General features: G+C 40.1%; 1 protein-coding gene across 4 annotated transcripts in view; it reads left to right on the forward strand.

Annotated features, from left to right (window-relative positions):
- Positions 1-18,643, forward strand: part of USP12 (ubiquitin specific peptidase 12) — a 164,587-nt gene that overhangs the window by 136,214 nt on the left and 9,730 nt on the right. For all 4 annotated transcript variants that reach the window (XM_017848503.1, XM_017848502.1, XM_017848504.1 and 1 more), the window contains 3 exons: positions 1,461-1,689; positions 7,015-7,091; positions 7,208-7,291. In XM_017848503.1, coding sequence (XP_017703992.1) covers positions 1,477-1,689; positions 7,015-7,091; positions 7,208-7,291 — 374 coding nt within the window. In that variant the 5' untranslated portion in view covers positions 1,461-1,476. The remainder of the gene's footprint in view (positions 1-1,460; positions 1,690-7,014; positions 7,092-7,207; positions 7,292-18,643) is intronic.

Raw genomic sequence — 18,643 nt, forward strand, 5'->3', positions numbered from 1 at the left:
TCTCAGCTCACTGCAAGCTCCGCCTCCCGGGTTTACGCCATTCTCCTGCCTCAGCCTCCCGAGTAGCTGGGACTACAGGCGCCTGCCACCTTGCCCGGCTAGTTTTTTGTATTTTTTAGTAGAGACAGGGTTTCACTGTGTTAGCCAGGATGGTCTCGATCTCCTGACCTTGTGATCCGTCCGTCTCGGCCTCCCAAAGTGCTAGGATTACAGGCTTGAGCCACCGCGCCCGGCCAATTCCTTTTATCTTAGACTTTCCCTGAATTTTTTTCTAAATTGGTATGCATTCATTTTTAAAATGTAAAATTACCTATTTTAAAATGTAAAATTACCTTGCTGGAATTTATTAAATGTACATTGAGAATCTAAAACTAAAATGTCCTAAATAGGTAGGTTTTCTCAATGCATTTTATTGAGCAGTTCATGTATGTGGGCTCACACTGGGCAGTTCGTGTGTGGGCTCACACTGGGCATTACTTTGTGTGTGGCATGGTGGAGTCAGGCTGTCCAGTTTGAATCCTGGCTCTGCCATTTCTTGGCAGTGTGACTGTACCCTCTCTGGTCCCATTTTCATGTTTAAAAATAAAGTTAGTAACAGTATTACATGATTGTTGGGGATCAAATGAGATACTGCCTCTGAAATCCTTACTTCTGGGCCACTGCGCTCCAGCCTGGGTGTAACCATTTTCAGGCTTCATCTTTACAAAGTGTCCAGCAAGTGGGTGTTGGACTTACTGTTCTTGGTAGAGTGGTGTATTGCCAAGCACAGGGTAAAGTGCACTTGATGTTAGCACCACCAGTATTTCAATTATATTTACTCACTTGTGTAACTGCAGGAAATGTTTTTTGGAATTACAAAATCTCACATTTGGAAGGGACTTGAGAGTACCTAGATTACATAGATAATTCTTGATAACATGATTCTTAAACCTGACTCTGCATTAGAGTTAGTTGGAGGAACTTTGAAAAGCCCCACGTTCTGGCCTCACCCATTACTAACTGAATCAGAATCCCTGGGATGTACGGTTCAGTAATTTATTTTTAATAAACTTTGTGGTGGGTCTTAAGCAGTTGGCTTGGCCTTGGCAAATGGTTGTCCAACTTCTGCTTTAAAGCTTGCCACGTTGAAATATTTGTGGAATAATAGGTTAGATAAGCTAATAAGCAATTTCTTCTTAAATTCTCAGTATCTGTTATGCTAATGTATGAAGATAGGTTTTGCCCTTTTCTCATGGATCGATTAGTAATATGTGTAAACAAGATTTTCATTAATTTTACATTTATTTTCCCCAAATACAGATAAAAGTTTTAGATATGAAAGTTATTTATTTGTTATACATTACAAAAACATTGTGCATTTATATTTTAGTTTTGACCCAATACTAGATATTCTTTTATAAATGGTTTTTTATGAAGTTTTAATTCTGAAATAATTATCTAATGTTATGTTTTATTTTCAGAGCTTTTGACAACTACATGCAACAAGATGCCCATGAATTCTTAAATTACCTGCTAAATACAATTGCTGATATTTTACAAGAAGAGAGAAAGCAGGAAAAACAAAATGGTCGCTTACCTAATGGTAATATTGATAATGAAAATAATAACAGCACACCAGACCCAACGTGGGTTCATGAGATTTTTCAGGGAACATTAACTAATGAAACCAGATGTCTTACTTGTGAAACTGTAAGTATATCATACAATTTTGTATAGAGAAAAATAGAATCATTACGTTAAAGGTTGTTCTTTGAGAAAGAGAGAATGGAAGATGAACTTGAAAGTTGTAATTCTTAGATACTGGAGTTAAAGATGTGTTTTCCAGTTAAAAGGACTCTGTCTGTATTCTTAATGTAATGTTGCTTATTGATAATGAATACCTGAGGTGATAGAAAGATGTCGTAGCTTAAACTGTTTGATTTTCTTTCCGTTTAGGAGGCCATAGACCATGTTGTGGAGATTATGTCTTAGGACATAATCTCATAGGATCGGATCATACAGATCAGGGAGGCATATTAATTTGTTTTTCCTTTTTCTACAATTACCTTTAGTATCCATTGTTGGAATTAAAAACTAAAGCATACAGTGTACCCTCAAGGAGGGGAAGATATCCCACTTGCTGGACACTTTGTAAAGATGAAGCTTGAAAATTGTTACACCCAGGCTGGAGTGCAGTAGCCTTGACTTTCTGGGCTCAAGCAATCTTTCCATCTAAGCCTCATAAGTAGCAAGGACCACCAGCACATGCCACCATGCCCAGCTAATTTTTAAATTTTTATTTCTTGTAGAGACAGGGGTCTTACTGTGTTGCTCAGGCTGGTCTTGAACTCCTGGGTTCAAGCAGTCTTTCCACTTTGGCCTCTCAAAGTGCTGGGATTACAGGTGTAAGCCATCATGCCCGGCCAGTCATGTTCTTTAAAGCATTTTCCCCATTCAGTACAGAGTCCAATTTGGAGGGGGCATTGCATTTAGTTGTTTCTTTAGCCTTTTTTAACCTGAAACATTTACATGGTCTTTTTTTTTGTTATAACATGGACATTTTTTAGGAATATGCCTCCCCAAACTTTTTAAAATGAGATGTTCTCATATTTAGTTTCTCTGATGTTTCTTCCTAATTAGATGCAGGTTATGCATTCATGGCTGTAATAATACATCGTTCATGTTGTATTCTTCTCGGGGCATCACATCTGTAGGCACACACTATCCATCTTCCTCTCGTTGGTGAAATTAATTTTTGATCACCCAGTCAAGGTGGTGGTATTTCTCCATTTGATTTATTTATTTGGAGACAGGCTTTTGCTCTGTTTCCCAGGCTTTAGTGCATGACACTGTTATAGATCATTATAGCCTCAGACTCCTGGGCTCAAGTGATCCTCCTGCCTCAGCCTTCTGAGTTAAGTAGGACAACAGTGCCTGCCATCACCCCCAGCTAGTTTTTAAATTTTTTGTAGAGACAGGGTCTTGCTGTGTTACCCAGGCTGGTCTCAAACTCCTGCCCTCAAGCAACCCACCTGCCTCAGCCTCCCAGAGTGTTGGGTTTACAGGCATGATCCACTGTGCTGGGCCAGTCATCATTTTATGATGACTTCTTTTTTTTTTTTTTTAATCCCCTTGCAATTAATAGGCAGTCTAGGGGGGAGACACAAATACTTCCCTCCTCATCAAAATCTCGCCCAAGATTTAGCATGCCTTTATGATTTTGCCTGATCTCGTCTTTACTATGACAGTTGCGCTGCTAGTTTTTGATAACATTGGAAAAGAGGGTCCACAGGCAAGAAAGCTAAGAGTCCTGTAAAGTCTCCATAGTTTTGCCTTTTCCAGAATATCGTGTAGGTGAAATCATATAGTATGCAGCCTGTTTGGATTGGCTTCTTCCACTTAGCAATATGCATTTAAGGTTCTTCCATGTCTTTTTATGGCTTGATAACTCATTTCCTTAATTTTCAGCTGAGCAGCATTCCACTCTATGGATGTGCTGCAGTTTTTAAAGTTCATTAACTTACTGAAGGCCGTCTTGGTTGCTTCCAAGTTTTGCCAATTATGAATAAAGCTCTGTAAACATTTGTGTGCAGGCTTTTGTGTGGATGTGAGTTTTACTTCCTTTTGTAAATATCAAGGAGCATGATCACTGGATTGTATGGTGAGAGTATGTTTAGTTTGATAAGAAACCAACATTCTGTCTTCCACAGTGGCTGTACCATTTTTCCTTCTTAACAGCAGTGAATTAGAGTTCTTGTTTGTCCACATCCTTGCTGACATTTGGTGTTGTCGGTTGGATTTTGGCCATTCTAATAAGTGTGTAGTGTTATCTCATGTTAATTTGCAAGGCCCTAATGACATATGTTGTTGATCATCTTTTCATCTGCTTATTTATCATCTATATATCTTTAGTGATATGTCTAGATCTTTTGTCCATTTTTTAAAATCAGGCTGTTTGTTTTCTTTGAGTATTGTTGAATTTTAAGTGGGTTTTTTTGGGGGGTATAATTTTGGATACTAGTTCCTAAATCAGGTGGGTTTTTTGCAAATATTTTCTCCCAGTCCGTGTTTTTCATTCTTTTAGCACTGTTTTTGGCAGAGCAGAAGTTTTGTTTGTTTGTTTGAGATGGAGTTTCGCTCTTGTTGCCCAGGCTGGTGTGCAGTGGCATGATCTCAGCTCACCGCAACCTCCGCCTCTGGGTTCAAGTGACTCACCTGCCTCAGCCTCCCAAGTAGTTGGAATTACATGCATGCGCCACCACGCCTGGCTAATTTTGTATTTTTAATAGAGACGGGGTTTCTCCATGTTGGTCAGGCTGGTCTTGAACTCCCGAACTCAAGTGATCCGCCCACCTTACCCTTCCAAAGTGCTGGAATTACAGGCGTGAGCCACCGGGCCTGGCTGGCAGAGCAGAAGTTTTTAATGTTTTAATAAAGTCCAGCTTTTTCTTTCATGCATTATACTTTCGGTGTTGTATCTAAAAGTCATCAATAAACTAAACATCCCTTAGAATTTCTCCTATGTTATCTTCTAGGAATTGTATAGTTTTCATTTTAAATTTAAGTCTATGATCCTTTTTGAGTTAATTTCTGTATAAGGTGTTGTAAGGTTTATTCTGGGTTAATTTTTTTGCATGTGGATGTCCATCTGCTCCAGCATCATTTGTTGAAAAGATGATTCTCCATTGAATTGCCTTTGCTCCTTTGTCAAAGATGAGTCGACTGTATTTGTGTGAGTGTGTTTCTGGGCACTCTCTTCTGTCCTGTTGGTCTGCATATCCGTTCTTTCCCCATTACCATACTGTCTTGATTACCATAGCTTTAGAGTAGGTCTTAAAGTCAGGTGGTCTCAGTCCTCTGACTTTGTTCTTCTTCAATATTTTGTTGACTCTTCTGGATCTTTTGCCTCTCCATGTAAACTTTAGAATCAAGTTTGTCGATATCCACAAAATAACTTGCTGGGATTTTGATAAGGATTTTGCTGAACCTATAGATCAAGTTGAGAAAAAAATATCTTGACAAAATTGAGTCTTCTTATCCAAGTATATGCACTGTCTCCCCTTATTTACCACTTTTTTTGCTATCTTTCATTGGAGTTTGGTAGTTCTTCCTCATATCAATGCCATACGTGTTTTGTTAGATTTATATTTACGTATTCATTTTTGGGGGTGCTAAGCACCAACTATGCCAGGTAGAAGATGGTAGATGAGTAAGACATAAGCCTCTGATCTCAAGATACTCCTATGGTAATGAAGACTGGCAAACCAGTGTTCAGGCAATTCCAGTACAGTGTGTTATTGTATGTGTATGCACAGGATGCCATGCCAGCCAGAGAATGGTAGACCTAATCGAGGTGGGAGTGGGAAGGATTTGGACAGGTGAGGGATGGGCTTCCTGGAGGAGCTTATGCTTGTATTTTAGAAAAGCAATGATAACGTCTCAGGTGGTAGGAAGCTGGTGTCTGTAACACCCTTTTCTGGTGTTCTCTATGAGGGTTCCTTCTCAGTCTCATTCATTGGCTTCTCTTTTTCCATTCTTTAAATGTGGGTGTTCCCCAGGGTTTCATTGTTGGTTGCTTCTCACTCTGTACTGGGAGGATCTCCCCATATTGTGTATGGCATGACATTAGGACATATTAGTCCAATAGCAGCCAGATGTCTTTACAACCACTTTGGAAAGTGAAATACTACCCTACTTGGTGACCACTTGGCACCAACCCAATTGCAAATATAAACGTAGTAATTCATGCACCCAGGTGATCTAGAGCATCCTTGTGTCTAGGTTTTTACATGATCATAAAAGTGAACGTTTCAAATGAAGACCCCTGAGGCAGTGTCTGAGGACTTCTTTTTGAGGAATACAAAATTGATTTTGAAAAACAACAGGCTGTGTAACTTTTACTTCTCTATAGCTTACATATAAATTCCTGCCTGATCTGGCTTTAGCCTACCTCTGCCATACTATCTCTTGTCACCCTACCCACTTTTCTACAAAATTGATGTGTTTTCCTTAAACATATCATGTTCTCTTTTTTTCTCTCTGAGTTGTCTGTGTTCCCCTTCTTTTCACCAGACTTTTGAGACTCAGGTCAGTTATCTTGTAATGTTAATGTATCTTCCATCGCACAGTGGAATGGCATCTTAGAGAAGGTGTTTAGTTCCTACGGTTAGCTTAATGTTGAAGTCAAGGAAAGTCAAAATCACCATTGGAACTCCCTTCAACTGTCTATGAAATCGGCTCTGCACAGTACCCTGGTTTACTTACATTTGCATAAATACATACTATGTACAGCCACATGTTCTATGACAACTGACTGAGCTCATAATCTCGATGCAGTATTAAAATGGGATAGTGTTTGCTTAACTGAGTGGATGAGAGGCACAGGGAGCTGAGTCAGACGTATCTTCTGTTGCACATGTACGTACCTTCAGGATGGACTTGCTGAAAGATACAGCTAGGAAGATTTATGTCTAAAGTTCTGTCCTATTCCAATTCACATGAGCAAGTGATAACTTTCTAAGATTATTTACCCATAAATCAAACAAAACTTTATATTACATTTTTAGGAGAAATAAAGTCAGTCACAAATGAAGAATATAATTTAATATTTTGGGCTAAATTTTTTTTTTTAATGACAAAACAATACAGATATCCTGTGTGAAGCATTTTTATTCAGTCTTGGCCTATGTTTTTTTAAGAATCAGTGTATATGGTACAGTTTATTTCATGCTTTAAAATAACACAAAAAAAATAAAATAACACAAAGACTTTGGAAAATCATGAACTCTCACATCATACTAGCCTTTGCCAGAGAGAGTCAGTCAAAAGTGTACTTTGGTGATTTATTTATACATCTGGTATGGGTTGTTTGTTCAATGTCCTTTTGGATAATCCAAATTAAGTAGTTTTCTTTTGAACTTGAGGGAAAAGAATTGTTTGCTTACTAATAATAATAGAATGCATTTAATTCTGTTAATTGGGAACTGTGGTTTACTAGTATTTGAAAAAATCACAGATAATTCACTATTTTTACAGATAAGCAGCAAAGATGAAGATTTTTTAGACCTTTCTGTTGACGTGGAACAAAATACATCAATTACTCACTGCTTAAGGTATATGTAGAATTATTTAGTTTGAAATTTAATAATTATTTTTAGTCTGGAATATTTTTTAATGGATAATGATTTCCTGGTATCTACAAAATAAATTGGTTTTGAATTTCACACAGGGGTTTCAGCAACACAGAAACTCTATGCAGTGAATACAAGTATTACTGTGAAGAGTGTCGCAGCAAACAGGAAGCACACAAACGGTAATTTAGTGCTTGATGGATTTTAAGTGATTTTTTTTTTTGCAATTGGTGTTGGAGATGGGCTTAGAAAATAATCTAGGAAAATTTACATTGAGTAAAATTCTTCATTCTATCACTAACAGTTAATGTTCATTAAGTATTACTAGGTAAATGATATTCTACTTGATGTTTCTTTTACAAAAACTCTGTACCCTCAAGTGATTTCCTATGTCTAGTGATTATTTAATCATCATAAACCAGTACAGTTAAAATATTTGGCTTTAAGGCTTTCCTGATGATGTAAACTTTTTTCTTGGTGAAGAGAGTTGAGGGAGATAGGACTCCCCATTCCCCATCCCCACACCCCAGTTTCAGCTTTTCCTACATAGGATGTTGTACATTCTCTTAGCGTGTTATTGTAAGACTGGTTTGGTATCAATAAATGGGCGGGATCGAATGAGAAGAGATAAGTGAAGAGCCGCGCCGGTGGCGGCGGGTGGCTGCCGGAAAGAGCGGCGCGTGGAGAGGCGCGGCGAGTCTGATGCGTGTGTGGGGGGAGGGGCTTGAGGCGGACGGATCATGAGGGTCAGGAGATCGAGACCATCCTGGCTAATACGGTGAAACCCCATCTCTAGTAAAAATACAAAAAAAAATTAGCCGGGCGTGGTGGTGGGCGGCGCCTGTAGTCTCAGCTACTCGGGAGGCTGAGGCGGGAGAATGGCGTAAACCCAGGAGGCGGAGCTTGCAGTGAGCTGAGATCCGGCCACTGCACTCCAGCCTGGGAGACAGAGCGAGACTCCGTCTCAAAAAAAAAAAAAACAAACAAAAAAATAAATGGAATAATAAACATCATCATCATCAACATTACTTCTTATTTTGAAACAATATCAAACTCAGAAAAGTTGCATGAATAGACCAAGAAAGCTTTTTTACCCTAAATCATTTGAAAGTGAGTTACTAATATGTACCTCATGGCCCCTGGCACTTTAATAGAGATTCCCCAGTAACGGGGATGTTTTCCTATGTTCCCACATCCATCCAAATCAGGAAAGTAACACTGACATGCTACTGTTACCGCAAGCCTTATTTTGGTATCACAGGATGTCCTGGTAATGACCTTTATAGAAGAAGGATTCTGTCCAGAATCCCACATTACATTTAGCATTCGGTCTCTTTAGTCTTTTTCAATTTGGAACAGTTTCTCAGTCCTTTCTTGACATTAATGATACTGACTTTTGAAAACCATAAGTTAGTTATCTTGTAGAATGTCCCTCATTGGAGTTTGTCTCATGTTTTGCTGTGGTTAGATTCAGGTATGTATCTTGGACAGGAATCTTACAAGTGTTTTTCTCATCATGTCCTGTTACGTAGCATATGTGACTTGATTTGTGCCGTGTGTTGGGAGTATCCCCAAGATCACTCCTAGGACAGGTTTTTTCCTAGAAGGATTCACAGTGCTCAACATCCAGGCATGCTCACAGCTAAGATTTATTACAGTAACTGGATACAAAACACAGTCAGCAAAGAGAAAACCAGGCAAGCGCCCAGAAGTAACTGTCCCAGTGGAGTAACAAAAGACAGTTAATTCTTCCCACATTGAATTGTGACAACACAGGAAGCTCATTACAGACTGAGTGTCCTGAGTTTTTATTTGGGGCTAGTCACGCAGGTACCCCTCTGCCTACCATGCCCCCGAATTCCAGACTCCCAGAAAGAAAGCAAGAGTTCAGCATAAACTGTCTTGTTTGTTCAAACAATTTAGGCACAGCGAGACACTCTTACTATTTGGTGAACGGTGGGAACATGTCCGAAATCCAAGTTTCCAGATACTAAAAGGACCATCCATGCAAGCAGGCCTTTCTAAGGATAGTTTGAGGCGATGTGGATCCTTTTCTGAACCTCCCATTACTGTTCTTGGCTGTTGTTGAACGTTTGAGTGAATGTTGCCCAGATGTTTTACAGAGTTCTTCATGTTAATCTTTACTTTTTCTCGTTGTAATTTAGAAGTATTTTGTGTAGAAGTATTTTGAGATGTAAATATTTCATTCTTCATTGAACTTTCATTTTATTCACTTTTAAAATCTTACAGTGGACCTAAAGGTTCCTGTTTTATTCAATGGATTGTTGTCCATTAGCATTCTTACTTCCCTGCTCACATTACCTACAATCTGGCCAGGGGGAGCTCCTCCAAGCTGGCTCCTCTCTTGATGTGCCCAGTCATTCTCCAGGATTTCTTTCCTTTCTGACTCAAGCTCTTCAGGCTCGTTTTGCTCTTTCTTTGCCCCTCCTCTGGAACAAGCCATTTCTCCAAGGAACCCTGGTTTCTCTTAGGGGAAAACGATAAACTAGGACCTTGTGTAGTTGTGCTCATTGCTATTGGGATGTCATTGTTCCTGAGCCTGCTTAGTGAGCAGAGCTAGAGGATAGATGAGTATTTATAAATACACACACAATTTCACATCTGCATTTATTTCTCTTCTACCTCTGTTGATCTCTTTATCTGTATTGAAAACCATGAATACACAGTGATAATCTTCTTGTAGCCGCCACTGTAATATTTGTAATTCTTTTCTCCGAATTTACTTACTTGGTCAGCGCACCTTTAGGTAACCCAGCTTGTTCTCTCTGCCTTCCTGCCCCCACTCCCTGCATGCACATGCGCCTGTACACACAAGCACATACACATCCTTCCCCACTATATTGACTTATTTGGTCGGTGCACTTTTTGGTAACCCAGCTTATTCTGTCTGCCGTCCTGCCTCCGCTCCCTGCATACACACATATGCATAAACACACACACATGTACACACACGCACACACACACACACCCCTTTCTCTGCTTGGGCTTCCCCTTCTCCTGCCTGTACAGATGTCTGTGTTATTTGGCCCCATCAAATAGTTGAACTGAGTTGTTCTTTAAGGGAGGGGAAGAGCTCAGATTTTTAAGTGATTATGTTTTTGTTTTGGTCACAGACATTTCCTAGGAAGGAAAGTGTTTTTGGTAATGGACCACAGAATCAAAACAGATTACTCACTGTTTCTGTCCATTAGTGTATATGATGGGGAGCACCTCAAATAAGTTTAATCAGAGGGATAGGGGCTAAGGCATTACATTCATCCTGAAAATGCCTTCGAAAGTACCTAAGACCATTGGATAAGTAAGAGTCAGGGACTAAATGTAGCTAAGGGAAATACAACTTTCAGACTTTACTGACTGGAGGGAGGAAGGCCCATCTGTGAACAAAAGCCACCCTTTCCCTAGAATGATGGTTATACGAGCAATCACATGTGAGTAATTGAGAATTGTCTGTAAAATCGAGCTCTTTGTTTTAAAGATATGAAATTTTAATGTATTAGAAAATACATGAAGAATGTGTGTTCTTTGTAAATAAATTAGAAAATACAGATAAATGTAAATCAAGAATCACTATAAAAGCTATAAAATGTTAACATTTTTGTATATATCTTAGATTTTTAAAGTGTGTGTGTATATACACACATAGTCCCCAAAATGCTATCAAACTTTATGTGCAAGTTTGAAACTTTTTTCACTTAAAAAATTGCGGCCATGTTAGTGAAAAAATATTTTTATATCCTTCTTAGGAGGTGGTGCATTGTGTGTGTGTGTATGTAATTTTATATATATGTATATATATGTGCATATATATAAAATATATATATGTGCATGTATATATGTATATATTTTTTAAAGAGACAAAAGATCTCTCTCTGTCATCTAGACTGGAGTCCAGTGGTGCGATCTTAGCTCACTATAGCTTCAGACTCCTGGGCTTAAATGATCCTCCTACCTCAGCCTTCTGTATAGCTGGGACTAGAGATGTGTGCCACCACGCCTGAATAATTTATTGAATTTTATTTTTTACACAGGATCTTGCTATGTTGTCTAGACTGGTCTTGATCTCCTGGCCTCAAGCAATCCTCCTTCCTCAGCCTCTGGTGTGGCTGGAATTACAGGAGCCAGATACCACACCTGCTGTGTAGTATTTATTTTTGTGTGTGTATGAACATACCATAGTACCATGTATCTACCAGTTGTCTAAATCTAACAATTTAGATTTTTTACACTGTTATGAACAGTAAACAGTTTTGTGTGTATTTACACATATTCCCCACATATTTTTGGACACTTTGTAGGATGAATTATGCATAAGTTCCTGGGAAGACAACTTTACAGAAGTTACATGTTTCTCATTAGGATCTAGCATCAACCTTTCTGATAATTTGTGGTGTGATATTGAGCAGTTCATTTAGTAGTTTTGACCTTTACTTGGATGAATTCACTTCTGGAAGTTTATAGTTTTCAGTTTTGGAATAATAGGATAAGCTTGTGTTTAGTATACAGATCATAGTTCTTACTAAAAAACCAAAAATCAATTTGACGGCCAGACGCGGTGACTCACACCTGTAATCCCAGCACTTTGGGAGGCCAGGGTGGGCAGATCACCTGAGGTCAGGAGTTGAAGACCAGCCTGGCCAGTATGGGAAAACGTCGTCTCTACTGAAAATAAAAAAATTAGCCAGGCATGGTGGCACACATCTGTAATCCCAGCTACTCTGGAGCCTGAGGCAAGAGAATTGCTTGAACCTGGGAGGCAGAGGCGGCAGTGAGCGGAGATGGCATCACTGCACTGCAACCTGGGCAGCAGAGCGAGACTCTGTCTCAAAAAAAAAAAAAAGAAAAGAAAACATTCCATTTATAATAATATTAGAAACAATAAAATACTTAAGAATAAATTTACATGGCAGAAGACTTGTATATTGAAAATTGTAAGATGTTACTGAAAGAAATTAAGATATAAATAAATAGAAACACATCCTATGTTAGTGGATGGAAGACTTAATATTGTTAAAATGTCCATACTACCAAAGCAATCTAGGGATTCAGTGCAGTCCCTATAAAAATTCCTATGGCATTTTCTGCAGAAATAGAAAAAAACATCCAAAAATCCACGTGGAATCACAAAAGACCCTAAATAGTTGAACAATCTTGAGAGAGAAGAACAAAACCGGAGGCATTAAACTTCTGATTTCAAAATATATTTCAAAACTACAGTAATTAAAACAGTATGTTACTGGCCTAAAGACATATAGACCAGGTGGAACAAAATGGCCCAGAAATAAAACCATACACATGCAGGCAACTGATCTTCAACAAGGGTGCCAAGAATACACAGTGGGAAAAGGATAATGTCTTCAGCAAATGGTGTTGGGAAAACTGAATATCCACACGAAAAAGAATAAAGTTGAACCCTTACCTTACTTCATCTACAAAAATTAGCTCAAGATGGATTTAAGACCTAAAACTATAGAACTTTTTTCTTTTATTTTTTCCATCTCACTCTGTCGCCCAGGCTGGAGTGCCTCCCCTCCTGCATAGCTGGGATGCAGGCACGCACACTACAACCTGTGCCCAATTTTTGTATTTTTTAGTAGGATGGGTTCCACCATGTCTTGAACTCCTGACTTAGGTGAATCCACACACCTCGCCTTCCCAAAGTGCTGGGAATTACAGGTCATGAACCACTGCAAATGCTAATTTTTATTTCCTTTCCTTCACTTCTTCTTCCTCCTTCCTTCTTCCTTCCTTTTCCTTCTTTTCTCCCTCCCTCCCCTCCCTCCTCCCTCCCTCCTCCTTCCTCCCGCCCCCTTCCTTCCTTCCTTCCTTCTCTGTCGCCCAGGCTGTAGTGCGGTGGCGTGATCTCAGCTCGCTGCAGCCTCCACCTCCCAGGTTCAAGCGATTCTCCTGCCTCAGCCTCCTGAGTAGCTGGGACTACAGGCATGCGCCACCACGCCCAGCTAATTTTTGTATTTTTAGTAGAGACGGGGTTACATCATCTTGGCCAGGATGGTCTCAGTCTCTTGACCTCGTGATCTGCCCACCTCAGCCTCCCAAAGTGTTGGGATTACAGGCGTGAGCCACCGCACCCAGACAATAATTTGTGTGTGTGTGTGTGTGTGTGTGTATAAATGCAAACATGGATTTATGAGTGACAAATTTCAAGTACATATTTTTATTGTAGTTAAAAAGATAACAAAATATATAACCTAGTTTGAGACCAACCTGGCCAACATGGTGAAACCCCATCTCTACTAAAAATACAAAATTTAGCCAGGCATGGTGGCAGGAGCCTGTAATCCCAGCTACTTGGGAGCCTAAGGCAGGAGAATCACTTGAACCTGGGAGGCAAAGGTTGCAGTGAGCCGAGATGGCGCCATTGCACTCCAGCCTGGGTGACAAGAGTGAGACTTCATCTCAAAAAAAAGAAAAAAAAAAAAATTATCCCAAAAGGTTCATCCTGAGAACTCTGAAGAATGATTTTTGGGAATGTTAATGATGTGCCACAAAATTCGTATTTTATGATCAAATGATTTGCTGTATAATATTTTATTTTAGATATTCATGCTCCTGAAGACCCACAAAATAAAGGAAACCTGATCCAGCCTTTTCCAGAATTTACTTGCATGTAGACTCCGTTTATATAGCATGCCTATTGACCTTTGTAAATAGCACAGTTCCGGAAAGATAGTGGTTTGGGAAATGTCACTCTAATGGTCATCTATACGTTTATCCCATGGGAGGTTAAAGCATAGAGATGAGAGGAGAGTGATCGCCCTGGGGAACTGTAATGAGAAAGGATTGATGGCTGTTTCAGGTGTTTTCCTGTCCCTGGCTGCTGGCATGGGGGCGAGGGGGAGGCTGAGGCTGAGGTCTTAGAGAACAGCACATTGCATTTCACTTTACAGCACCTCGCAGATCCTGCAGTTTTTACAGATTGAAGGTTTGTGGCAACCCTGTGTTGAGCAAGTCTATCACTGCCATTTTTCCAACAGCATGTGCGCACATTTCCTGTCTCTGTCACATTTTTGGTAATTCTTGCACTATTTCAAACTTTTTCATTATTATATTGTTATGGTGATATGTGATCAGTTATCGTTGATGTTACTATGGTAATTGTCTTGGGAGCACCATGAACTGCACCAGTTTAAGATGATGAACTTGGCTAGGCATGGTGGCTCACACCTGTAATCCCAGCACTTTGGGAGGCTGAGGTGGGCAGATCATCTGAGGTCAGGAATTCGAGACCAGCCTGACCAATGTGGTGAAACCTCTCTCTACTAAAAATAACAAAATTAGCCAGATGTGGTGGCACATGCCTGTAATCCCAGCAACTTGGGAGGCTGAGGCAGGAGAATCACTTGCACCCGGGAGGTGGAGGTTGTCGTGAGCCGAGATCATGCCATCGCACTCCAGCCTGGGCAACAGGAGCGAAACTCCATTTCGAAAAAAAAAAAGATGAACTTAAATGTTGTGTGTTATGACTGCTCCACCAACCTGACGTCTCCCCCACCACCACCTCTCTCTCGGGCCTCTTTATTCCCTGAGACACAACAATATTGAAATTAGGCCAGTTAATAGCCTTACGTGGCTTCTAAGGATTCAAGTGAAAAGAAATACTTGCATATCTCTCACTTTAAATGAAAAGCTAGAAATAATTAAGCTTAATGAATAGGGCATGTTGAAAGCCAAGACAGGCTGAAAGCTAGGTCTCTTGCACCAAACAGCCAAGATGTGAGTGCAAAGAAAAAGTTGTGAAAGATAATTAAAAGAGCTACTCTAGTGAACCCACAAATGATAAGAAAGCAAAACAGCCTATTGCCAACATGGAGAAGTTTGAGTGACCTGGTTAGAAGATCAAAGTAGCCACAACTAGTGGCTTTCCCTTAAGCCAAAGCCTAATCCAAAACAAGGGCCTGTCTTCAATTCTGTGAAGGCTGAGAGAGAGGTTTTAAGGAAAGAAGCCATTTCCGTAAGATAAAAGTAGAAGATGAAGCAGCAAATGCTGATCTAGAAGCTGCAGTAAGTTATCTAGATTGCCTAGCTAAAATAATTGTTGATGGTGGCTACACTAAACAACAGATTTCAATATAGAGGTAACAGTTTTCTATTGGAAAAAGAGGGCGTGTAGGACTGTCATAGCTAGAGAGAAGTTAGTGCCTAGCTTCAAAGGACAGGCTGATTCTCTGGTTAGCAGTTAATGCAGCTGGTGACTTTTGCGTTGAAGCCAGTATTCATTTACCGTCCCTAAAATCCTTGAGTTCTTAAGAATTATGCTGAATCTACCCTGCCTGTGCTGTAGAAAAGAAACAAAGCCTGGATGACAGCACATCTGTTTACAGTATGATTTACTGAATATTTTAAGCTCACTGTTGAGACCTGTCACTCAGAAAAAAAGATTTCTTTCAAAATATTACTACTCATTGATAATACATGTGGTCACCTAAGCACTCTGATGGAGACACACAAAGAGATTGATGTTGTTTTCATGCCTGCTAACATAAGCTCCATTCTGCAGCCCATGAATCAAGGAGTTATTTTGACTTTCAAGTCTTACTATTTAATATTTTTTAAGGCTATAGCTGCCATAGATTGAGATTCCTCTGATGGATCTGAGCAAAGTAAATTGAAACCCTTTGGAAAGGATTCACAATTCTGGATGCCATTAGAATATTTGTGATTCACGGGAGGAGGTAAAAATATTAACATTAGCAGACGTTTGGAAGAAGTTCATTCCAACCCTCATTGATGACTTTGAGGGGTTCAGACTTCAGTGGACGAAGTCACTGCAGATGTGGTAGAAACACCAAGAGAACAAGAATTAGGAGCCTGAAGATGTGACTGAATTGCTGCAATCTCATGATCAAACTTGAATGAATGAAAAGTTGCTTCTTACGGATGATCAAAGAATGTGGTTTATTGAGATGGAATCTACTCCTGGTGAACATGCTGTGAACATTGTTGAAATGACAACAAAGGATTTAGAATGTTATATAACCTTAGTTGATAGCAGCATCAGGGTTTGAGAGGATTGACTCAATTTTGAAAGAAGTTCTGTAGATAAAATGCTATCAGACAGCATCACATGCTACAGAGAAATCTGTGAAAGGAAAAGCCAGTTGATGTGGCAGACGTTCTTACCTTATTTTAAGAAATTGCTTCAGCCTGGAGCTTGCAGTAAGCCGAGATCGCGCCACTGCATTCCCCTCCAGCCTGGGCGACAGAGCAATACTCCGTCTCAAAAAAAAAAAAAAAAAAAAAATTGCCTTAGCCACCCCGACCTTCAGCAGCCACCATCCTGATCAGTCAGCAATGATCAGCCTTGAGACAAGGCCCTCCACCGGCAGAAAGATGATGATTCTCTGAAGGCTCAGATGATCATTAAGTTTTCAGCAATAAACTATTTTTAAACCAAGATAACAGACTTTTTTTCAGACATAATGCTATTACATACTTAATAGACTACAGTATAATATAAGCATAACTTTTATATGCACTGGGAAACCAAAAATGTGTATGACTTGCTTTATTGCGGTCTTCACTTTATTGCAGTGGCCTGGAACTGAACTTTCTGTATCTCCAAGGTGTGCCTGTATTTCTGTCACTACTCTGTGGGATCCAATGATTAGTGACAATGGACTGGGAGCTGAGCTCCTTGCCTTCTCAGCTTTCCTCTCTCAAGTCTCTTTACGCTCCCTTTATTCCGTATGTGCCTGACCCCACTTTTGGGACCAGTCCTGTTCTTACCAGGTATTGAAGAAGACCCATGCATGGCCAGGTGACTCAGCATCACATTGTCGTGGCCACAGTCCATCTCTGAGTATCTGCCCTAGATTTAATGATTGAATTGCTTCCTGTTTGTGAGATGAAGGCCCTTCCTTTTGCTTCATTTTCTTAACAAGATTCATATCTTATTCCCCTGTAGTCAGTCCCAGTCATGGTAACTTGTGTAGTATCATGTGAAATCATATCGGCAATAGGGATTTGCCTTGCTGTAGTCAACATCTCCGACCACCTCTTGCACACACAGCCCCATGCAAGTCTTCTGGAATCTGAGTTGGGTGGGTCCTTCCATCTGTTGAGAAATTGGTGCCTCCTGGCTCCTTGCCTGCATGCCTACCTGGATCTCCAGATGTCCGTCCCTCAATACTACGTTTTATACACTTGTTGGGGTTCGCCATGAGCCTCATTTGTGCCCGTGACCCATCCCCCATTTTGACACATGCTGGAGTCTAGGTTCTGCTGCCTAAATGTCCTCTCATTGCTTATATCTCACGGAGTCACCTTAGTGTCTTTCTCACATAAAGCGTTCTATTCGCCCTGACCCCCTCATTGTAATGTGTCACAATTAATCCTTGTTGATGGCACCTTTTAAAAGGGCATGGAATTCAGTCCTTGGAACTGAATGTGTGTACAATTATTAAGCTTTTCTGTGTGGTCAGGACTTCTGTGCTGACAGGATGTTGGTAAGCTCTTAAGTGCCTGTGGCTGGGGTATTACATTCATCTGTGGCAGAGCTTGCACATAGTGTCCTCTGGATCACATTCCATCTGTAGAACTCCGTTTGGCTCACACAGTTTATAAAAATAGGAAATTTACTTTAAAAAGGATTTCTGACTGTTGAGAAAAACAGCTCAGATTCCACTGGATTCCGGGGTCTGCTTTCCATCCTGTACTGGTGTTGCTTGCCTGCGGCAGGATAGTTGGTATTCCCGTTGAGGGTGGTTGCGGGCAATGTCAGTCCTTCCTCCAGCCCCTCCCCTAGTCTTTTGGACTACTTAGCACCTGATGGCTCTGGGAAGGACTCCCCCTTGGGCTACTGGAGAAGGGAGTTTCTGGGAATTTGGTTCAAATTCCCAGTCTTTGACCCGTCACTGACAGGTGCTAAAGAGCATATGAAACCTCAGCTACCTTGTGGTCAAGAGAAATCTGAAGTGAAATTTAGACTCCAGGGTTTCTCTGACACTGAGCTGAAGCCACTCTTCTGGGATTTTGCTTGAGATTGAATCCTTACCTGGTTTCCTTCCACCCCCCCATACACAGGGAGCATGACATTAAGAAATCACAGGCCTGGGGCTTTCTGTCTCAGGGTCTGCCCTAGGGAACAGGACCTAAAATGAGAGGATGTTGTAGTCTCATAATAATCATCCATTTAAAAATATATTCTAATTTCCTTTGTGATGTTCTGTTTGTCCTATGGTTTATTTAGAAATGTATTGCTTAGTTTCCATAGCTGGGGGGTTTTCTAGATTTTTTTTATCAGAGGACATAGTCTGATTTCATCTTTGAAATTTATTGAGTCCAGTACATTAGTGAATGTTTTGGTTGAACTTGAAAAGAATGTATATAGTGCAGTTTGGGGTTGAGTATTCCATAAATGTCAATTAAGTCCACAGTTAGGATGTTCGTATTTTCCTGTCCTTACTGATTTTTTTTGTTAGTGAGAGAAGTCTGTTAAAGATTCCAATTCTGATTATGCACGTGTCTGTTTATTTCTGAAATTTGAAAAAATTTTG

Source organism: Rhinopithecus bieti, unplaced genomic scaffold (assembly GCF_001698545.2).
Source record: "Rhinopithecus bieti isolate Rb0 unplaced genomic scaffold, ASM169854v2 scaffold_28547, whole genome shotgun sequence".
NCBI classification, from domain to species: domain Eukaryota; kingdom Metazoa; phylum Chordata; class Mammalia; order Primates; family Cercopithecidae; genus Rhinopithecus; species Rhinopithecus bieti.